Here is a 9,572-nt window from a genome sequence, read left to right as displayed (position 1 = left end):
ATGTGAATTGTGGTATGAATATGATGTATTTTAATGCATTCAAAGAACACAACTCATTTTCTGTATGATTACAAAACATTAGTATCATCCACATAATTTTAGAACAACTCGAGCGAAGATTTGAAAATTTGATAGTCCAAACCCGAGAGCCCTATTTTTGACACTTAGATTATTTTTCACTCTGATTCTCCTTCTTGTTATGTAGTTCAATGCTCTCCTTTATTCTTATGTTTCACTTACAAGTGCAATGGTTCATTATAGTCCCATACCTACAATGAATCGAGTAAGCAATTCACACGACGAAGGAGATGATTTGGCTACTCTACTTTAGATTCTTCATTCTTATTTCCTTTGGGTATGATTATATATATATGCCAATATTTATTGGCGATGCCCATTTTTTAGTTGATTTATAATCCATGCTCCATTATTATCTACCTTACTTTCAAGCTAATTATTTCATTCTTAACTGGTTATTAACCCTGTTTATATACCTTGAGGCATCTATTCATACTCCAATATTGGCACAAGCCTTAGTTTATTTTTCATTCTTTTTCTACTTGTTGTTGAGTAGTTCAATAATTCTTTTGATCCTATGTTTTACCTACAAGTGTAATGATTCATTATAGTCTCATACTCACAATGAATCAATGTAAGTAATTCAAGGACTAAGGAATGATTTCCCTACCTTATAGTGTGTCATTTTTTACACTATATATTCATTACCTTTCATAAGCAATTCTCGATTGACCATGCCATTGATTTCATTACTTTCATGTTTTATATATTATACATTTCATATAGATAAGACATCTCAAGTGAGGGCCCAATATATGGGACCTCAACCCGAGGGTCTTCTTTAGCAAACAGAGAGTCTGCTTCATTCATTCATTCGTACTTCACATTATTCATTTCATTTATTCGTAGGCTGATGTAAACACCAGCTATACCTAGGATGAAGTTTAAGACTCTCATCGGGATCATGAAGTGCAATGACCAAGAATGACCTAATGTCATTACTTGAATCTGATTTCACCTCCTGATTGTCTTGCACAAACACCTTCAGTATCGTTCATTTCATTATCTTTCATACTTTGAGGAACTCCAACCTTAACCGACATAGATCATGTGAGCATCATGAAATCCAGTGTCTACCCCACACGGAAAAGAGGTGGAACCACCGGCCAAAGTGACCCAAAACATGCTAGCGTACATGGGAATCGAACCCCGCTAGATCCCTATATTGGTTGTATAAGTTCGAAGACTAGGAGATATAAGGAGACACATACCCGGCATGCCGGAAAATCTCATCTCATGAGAGTTACGTGAACCTCCGCCCTTTTCGAAAGAAGGCATCACCGCTCATAGCTAGCCTATCGGTGCTCAGTATAAAGTTCCATTACATTCAACTCATACGTCATGGAAGTTGGCTTCTAGTATGAGGACATCATAGCTCAATATATGATTTCTCATCTCATCATTAGTATTAAGTATACATTAATCTCAATACTTTCGTTAGAGTGTTCATAGAGACTGGTCTCTTCTTTAGCTTTACACTCTCATAGGTGAGTAAGTTTTGGTAACATTTACTTAGGCTCATTTGAGATTGCTCTCGTCTTTCACATTAGCCTCTTATCATGTTGTCACCACATTCATTAACATTAGCACATTTGCTTTTCATAGTTACTCACCCCTTTACGTGAATGTTCATTTCTTCATTATCTTCTAGTATTGACTCAAGCATTATGGGAGTTTGCTTCTAGATTGAGATTTACTTACTCTATTGATGACGGTCATCCTTACTTTATATTGATGAAATGTGAATTTCCCTTACATATCATCCTTTCTTGTTAATGAGACTGGCTCACACCTTCATAGGCGATTTTTTTTTTTAACATAGTAGCTTAGGTGTAAGTGAGGCTTGTCTCACTTCCTTTAACACCCCATTCTGGTCACTTACATACTTTAGACCCCTTTAATTATGTTATAACTCATGTTACTTTACTTAATTTAGTGTAGTAGATTCATATCATCGTTTATGGATGATGAACACTTTATTCAATGAGTTTCATGAGTTCATATGTCATTCTTTTAGAGCATGTTAGGAGTTGTCCCAATGAGTGGCATGCCCTTGATTATGGGTTCATTGAATTAGTTTAGAAGTGCTTATATTATCATTTGATACTTTAACTACACAAGGTTGGCATATGATTAGTATTGGCCTCAACCTTTGAATATTTAAACTACATAACCATTTTTGTTGTCATGTGTCAAATCTTACGTATGTTCATATTTAAATTTAATATGTATGAACCATTAGCCAATCTTTTAATTATTTAACATAATATTATAGCCAGTTACATATATCACTTTTTGATAATGTATTGTTAGCCATTTTATTGGCATACGATTAATATTGGCATAAACAATTGGGCATTGATTTCATAACCATATTTGTTGGCATAAGCTAATTTTCATGTGCAACATGCTTAAGTTTTTATACATTATACATTATTTCATCAAAAAAACATACACATTAAGATCAGCCAGCACCACATACCAACAACATGATTGCTAACCTATTCAATATTGAAATGGTAACAAGGATACTAGGGAAAGGAGTTCGACAAGAACGACGGAAAACAACCCTAGTTTTCAAGATCTTTAAATCATTCGAAAGAAAGTTCTCTTGGAGAAAGAAGTCCAGGAGAGAAACCCATACCTTATGTAGAACTTAATCTACGAAGACCACCTTGAACAAAACCTTGAAGAAACCTTGAAATCGCCCTAGAGAAATCGATAAATTTTTCTGTTTTTCTTTCGTTCGTTGCTTGCTGTTTTTGCGTCGCCTTTTCTATGAGTTTGAACGTGATTTTTAGTTTTAAAAACTGATATTGAATTGTAAAACTTAGGTTTAATAAGTTAATTTAATAAACTAATTAACCAATTACCAAAAAGCCCCTCCTAAGTTGATTAAACATAGGAGAACATAACACTTAGTCAAATCTGGAAATTGGTGTTGACTACGGTTTTGGTCAACATTTTGACTTTATATTAATTAATTAAATCCTTAATTTAATTAATTTAGGTACCTAGGGTAAGTACTAAAGTACCTCTAAGTCATTGGAACCAAAATTAAGCTTTTTGGACCATCCTAGGTTAAGTACTAGGATGTTTCTTGAGTTGTACTAGGTTAGTGTAAGAATTTTGTTTTGACCAGTTAAACTAATTAATTAAATTTCTAATTTAATTAATTAGGTGACCTAAGGTAATTACTAAAGTACCCTTAAGTCGTTAGGACCATAACTAACCTTTTGGACCATCCTATGTTAGGTACTAGGTTGTCTCTTTAATTAGTACTAGGTTAGTGTCAACCCGGTTTTGGTCCTAGGTTGTCGGGTGCACTTATGGGTCCAATTCGGTTAGTCCTAGGTTATTTAATTATTTAGGGCAGTAGGTTAGAGTCTAGAATTTGTAGGGAGGTTAGGCCCCACATGGAGTGGTCCCTTGTGCACGTTTTCCCTTTAACTACCCTAACCGAATTCGGTTAGGGTGGTCCCCTCTTCACATGTCTTGCACATGGGTTGGTTGCACTTTTCTAACTAACTATTATTTATGGATCATTTGGGAATGTTTACTTATTGTCCCAATGATCCTCGCTATGTCCTTGGGCAGTACATACTCTACATGATCATTTTAATTGATCATGTGACATGGTATCTAGGCTTTACACTTGGATGCCTCATACCTTTTTTGTGAGTTAAGGAAAAAACATTTTAATTTAGGGGATTCTTTGCAGGTACATTTCTAAACAAACTTGGACTATATTTTGCTTATTTGGGTATATATAGAAATTGGCTAACACCCCTTAGCCATTTTTCTATATTATGCCCAATATTTCTCAATATTGGGAATTGGAATGCCTATGTATCCCCAATACGTATTCTAACGGACTTACTGGCTCTTCACTAGAATGATTTTCCAAAATGTTACATTTGTTATAGGGAATGATAACCGTAATCACCTAGGACTAATTAGGTCAAAACTCAAACATCACCTATTGTTTTATTCATAATCTTTCTACTTGAATCATCCTCCAATCTGGACATTAAAAATACTTTCAACTTGTCAAAAATTAAGAATTCATCAGCTAAGAATATATTTTTATATATAAAAAACTTTAATATTGTTCATAACAAAAAATAATAGGTGGATAAAGCATTCCACAAATGAGCCGAAGTGCTTGATTCTTACAATGGTAAGTTTATTTCAGCATTATAATAATACATCAGCATCTTTACTTAATCATATAATATCTTAGTTAATCTACTTCACAAATTGAACATTTGGGACATGAAAAAAGATTTAGAATTTAGATTATCTAAGTTACGCAATGTACTCATCCTTTGTAGGCAATTCTTAAGGAACCTATCCTTTTCTTTTTACTTCTCTATTGGATAATGTCACGATCCGGAATCGGTTCATAATGGCGCCTTGCATAAAACTCCCAGTATGCAAGCCAAAACCCAAAACTTGTTGAAGATAATAATTTTTATAGAAAGGAATAAACAAAAGTAGATATAAAGATTAGAATGGATCACATAGTATATATATATGTAACTACAATATAAAATATATAAAATAGGCCAAAAAATGACTGAGAATGAAAAATTATACACAAGAACCAATCTCAAACCTGCTGTAACTAGTACAGGAGCATCATACAAAAATGCTATGTACATCACTTCTATCTAACCAAAATATAAAATACGTATAAAAGTTCAAAAGAAGGAAATGCAACAAGTCTCTGGACACAAGAGCTCACTATAATCTGAGTCTGATGACCACAAGAGTTCCAACACTATTGAGGGTGGCTCGTACAAGGGAGTTGCATCAGAATAAGACGCATAAAAGTAGTATGAGTATCAAAATACGGGATACTAAACAGATTTGTAAGAATGCTTATCTTGTAAGAAGAAGCAGAAATATTAATTTGAAAAGACCCTCCATGAAGTAACCTTTTCCTACAAATATTTTGTGCTTACTTATTACACCGTTCTCAGATACAAACATTGTTTAAAGTCAACACCTTGTCACATATCCTTTTCAAAAGGACTTTTCCATAACCTTAAAATTTGGTTAATGCATAATTACTCATGAACATAGTCTCATCGGGTCCAATAAGAGCATATGTGTAAAATGCTTCTTTTACAACACAAACACATAACATATGACTTTTCATCAATATTCATGGATATAAAATAGTTTTATAGACTCATATTTTCATAAAAAGTTTTTGAACAAGTAGATAGTCAGTTAAAGGTTTCATTCTAGTAATATCATGTACTAGAGAAACTAAACAACCAAAATATCAATTAACCCATACATTATAAATATTATTTTCATAATCATTTTTAAAATACTTCTAATTTTTCGTGAGATCATATTTACTTCATATTAGACCGGTATAAACGTCATGAAAATATACTCAGGCAACCATATGGCATGTTGTTTGTGTAATGATACAACCATAACTGATAAATGGTGAAGCACAATTTTGAAAAGAAACAGTCATTTTGCTTTCGTTAATTGACACATGGTTTAGTAAAAAAAGATACTAACAATAAAGATTTTATCTTTATTTACCTTTTTCTAATCAACGATGAAGTTTTATTTACTAAGATACTCAAACTTTTTTTTTTGCAGAACTTCGTAATTAAGAACACCAAAGTCTAAAGTATATTTTATAAATTAGAAGTTAAAACCAGTAAAGAAAATGTAATATGTAACAACAGAAATAATATTAAAAAGAAAAAAATTGAGCCCTCACAGTGTGTTATTAAAGAAAGTATCGCCCCAAGTATCCGATGCTACCTTTCATGATAAAACGATCTCAACGCTGCCTGTATAGGTAGTGACACATTGTTTAGTATAGAAAAATACTAACAATAAAGACTTTATCTTTATTTACACTTTTTCGAATTAATGGTGATGTTTTTCTTACTAAGATACTCAAAACAATATTTTGCAGAACTTACTAATTAGAAACAGAAAGTTTAAAGTATTTTTTTTAAAGTAGAAAGTTAAAATTAGTAAAGAAAATATAATCTGCAACAAATAAGAAACAATACTGAAAAGAAGAAAATCGAGCACTCTTAATGCACAGTGACGTGTGTCCTTAAGGAATGTATTGTCCTCAATTATCCGATGTTTAATAGAATATATTTTTCCATGATCTTAATATCACTACTGTAAAGGTACTAAAAGCCACAATGTCAACCAACCACTCAAAGGTAGTAAACTTTTGTAAAAAATGAGAGGAAATCCTTTATTTATGGACAACAAAGGTAGTGTGAGTAGGGGGCTCAGTGTGCCTAATTGAAAAAATCACAACCTTTTGATAAAGTCACAATCCTTCGGAAAAGCCTCTATCTTTTTGAAAAGGCACAACCCTTTAGAAACGTCACCATCTTTCGCAAAAGTCACTATTCTTCAGAGAAGTCACAACTTTTTGAAAAAAACACAATTTTTCATAAAAGTCACTACTCTTTAGAAAAATCATGATTTTCAGCAAAAAGTACAACTCTTCGTAAAAGTCACAACTTTTCATTATCCATTCAAACCTTATAAAACCCAATTACATTCTCATTGTCATTATTCTATATAAACCATTTCTATAAATCAAGAGACCTTCTTTCAATTTTCATATTTTATTACTTGTTCTAATATATAGCCATGGAAGTAAACAAAGTGGAAGAAAATCCTGCCTGTCTGGATATTCTATCATCACAAAACCTTCATTTAACGGAAGAAATGGAAGTAAACGAAGTGAAAGAAAATCCTGCCTCTCTGAATATTCTATCATCACAAATAGAAGTTAACAAAGTAGAAGAAAATGTTGCCTCTCTTAATATTCCATTATCACAAAACCTTCATTTAACTCAAGAAAATAGTAGAAATCATTTGACACATGATGATGATGATGACAAGCAATGGAGGAGGTTAGTGGAGGAATTAGAGGAAACAATTAGATACAAATTCAAGAATCCTAACTTGTTGCATGAAGCATTTACTCACCCTTCCTTCCAACAAAACAACAAATCATATGAGAGATTGGAGTTGTTAGGTAATTAGAAGTGGATCTAGAGCAAGTTAGACTCTCTAGTCCAACTTATTTCGTTACTTTTCTTTTGATTTATTTTATATCACAAGCTTCAAAGTCTTTCTTTTTCCTTTAAAAAAGTTTGTGCTTACCCAAACACATCTTATGCAGGTGACTCTATTCTAAATATGTTAATAACCAAAAAACAATTTTTTGATTACCCTAATCTGCCTCCCGGAATGCTAACAAAGTTGAGATCAGCCAATGTAGATAATGAGAAACTTGCTAGAGCCGCGAGCAAATACAATTTACATAACTATTTACATCACAAGATGACTTTATTTGAAGGACAAGTAAGTACATTACAATAGACTCATCAATTCATTTGTACATTCTTTATTTTTTCATATATATATTCAACTAAATTTGGAAAAAAAATATAGTATATGAATTGAATTAATATTCAGTGGTTTGTATGTAGAAATTTCTTCTAGTTTGGATCATCGATAGTCTGTAACGGAGAGTAAGCTAATGAATATAATGTGGTGAAAGAAAAAGACGATTTCAACTAAAAATGTGTATAATAATTATGTATAATACCTATAAGAACCAAAAGATTTAAGAAAGTGCAGTGCCTAATACGTTTTTATGCATGTTTCTGAGTTGTGAAAAGAGATAGTAGAAGGTGGTAACCTAGAATGTATGTGTCAATTTAAGTGACAATTTTTTCTTTTAGTTGTCCCAAAAAATAATTACGTTAGAATATTTTAATTTTGATAAACTTTAAAATCAATTTTTTTTATGAAATTGGTTCTTAGTCATAGCATATTATTACATAAATAAGAACGGAGAAAGTATTAAATTTCATTTTTAAATGCCGGTTATTTTTGATAGGTAAAAGAATTCAAAGATGCTATATTGGAGTACCCATTGCATTCACTAGGTCTGGTTGATCCCCCAAAGACTCTTGCAGATATTGTCGAATCTTTGATTGGTGCCATCTCTATTGACTCTGACTGCATGAATACAACTTGGCAGGTATGATTTAATTTATATAATAATTATTTATTATTGGAGATGAGAAATAGTAGTTAGTATATTAATTTTTTTTATGACAGGTGGTTAATTTTTTGTTGGAACCTCTAATTACTCCAGAAAAACTGGAGCTTAATCCAATTACAAAAATGTACGAGTTATGTCAGAAGAATGGATTAAAGACAAGATTCGTTGATAAATGGGCAGAATGTGGAGAGTTTGAAGTTTACGTTGACGAACAACTTGTCGGGAGGGGAAAATCAAGTGGGAAAAAAATAACTGCAAAAAATAGGGCTGCGCACAATGCATATTTCAAAATTCTACAAATTTTGAGTGAGAAAGCCACTATTGCTAATCGTGATGGAATAGAAACCTGAAAAATTATAGGAAATTTGCATAATTTGACTCGATTTTAAAGATTTCAATGAAAATATTTTACCAACAAGTCGCTTTGATCAGATGTACCATCAAATATTGTAACAATTCTCTCAATTACATTAAATTTTATTGTTTACACATTCTACAAGTGTAACATAGTTTTAGAATTTAGATTATTTAAGTTACGCAATATACTCATCCCTTGTACAAAATTGTTCAGGAATCTATATTTTTGCTTTTACTCTCTCCCGGAAAATGTCACGAGTCAATGATGGCGCCTACCATAAACCTCCCATTAAGAAAGCCAAAACCCAAATCATGCTGAAGAAAATAATTTTATAGGAAATAATAAACAAAAGCAGAAATAAAGATATACAAAATGGGTTTCATAGTATAGAAACATAAATACGTTACAAAAGTATAAAGTTTGGAATTATCTTGCTGGCTGTCCCATAGATCCCCCAACCACAACTATGGTGTCACACTTCAAGCCTACACTTTGGATGATGTGACCGGTAATCAAGAGCCATTGATGATCCCAAAGAGAACTCTTGATCTTGCTGGCTACTAAGCCGAAGACTAACTTAAACATACACGAGCATAAAAAAAATAAAATAAATTAAAGTAGTTTATAGGATCTGAAAACTGTCTGAATATACAAGTATTAAATATTATTTTTCAAATAAAACATATGGAATTGAATACTCTACAAACAGACCGCGACCGTCTTTCTATAAAAATTCTACGGTATAAGGATAGTTGTCAGGACAAGACCATGACACCTCAAAATGCTAAAACTAACAAATCACAAAATTAGTCCTCTGAAACAAAGGAGGTCTCACCAAAAGCTGACAAACAGATGATGTGATCTCAACGAAACTCCTGATGATTCTAAGTACCTAAATTTGCATCATGAAATGATGCAGGTCGAATAACATCACTAGATTGAATGTGCGAATATGTAATGACACCCCATTCTGGTCACTTACTTAATTTAGAATCCTTTAATTATGTTATAACTCACGTTACTTACTTACTTTAGTGTTGTAGGTTCATA

General features: G+C 32.2%; 1 protein-coding gene across 1 annotated transcript; it reads left to right on the top strand.

Moving 5' to 3' along the window:
• Window positions 1–6,687: 6,687 nt before the first annotated feature.
• LOC107019489 (ribonuclease 3-like protein 3) lies at window positions 6,688–8,592 on the top strand. Its single transcript, XM_015219970.2, has 4 exons — window positions 6,688–7,126; window positions 7,274–7,455; window positions 7,997–8,140; window positions 8,221–8,592. Exons 1-4 carry the CDS (start codon window positions 6,736–6,738, stop codon window positions 8,512–8,514), a joined length of 1,011 nt encoding a protein of 336 aa, XP_015075456.1. The 5' UTR covers window positions 6,688–6,735; the 3' UTR covers window positions 8,515–8,592.
• The last annotated feature ends 980 nt before the right edge of the window (window positions 8,593–9,572 follow it).

The sequence above is a fragment of the Solanum pennellii genome, chromosome 5 (genome assembly GCF_001406875.1).
Source record: "Solanum pennellii chromosome 5, SPENNV200".
Taxonomy (NCBI): domain Eukaryota; kingdom Viridiplantae; phylum Streptophyta; class Magnoliopsida; order Solanales; family Solanaceae; genus Solanum; species Solanum pennellii.
The sequence above is the reverse complement of the archived record's forward strand: the minus strand, read 5'-3'. Positions and strand labels throughout refer to the sequence as shown.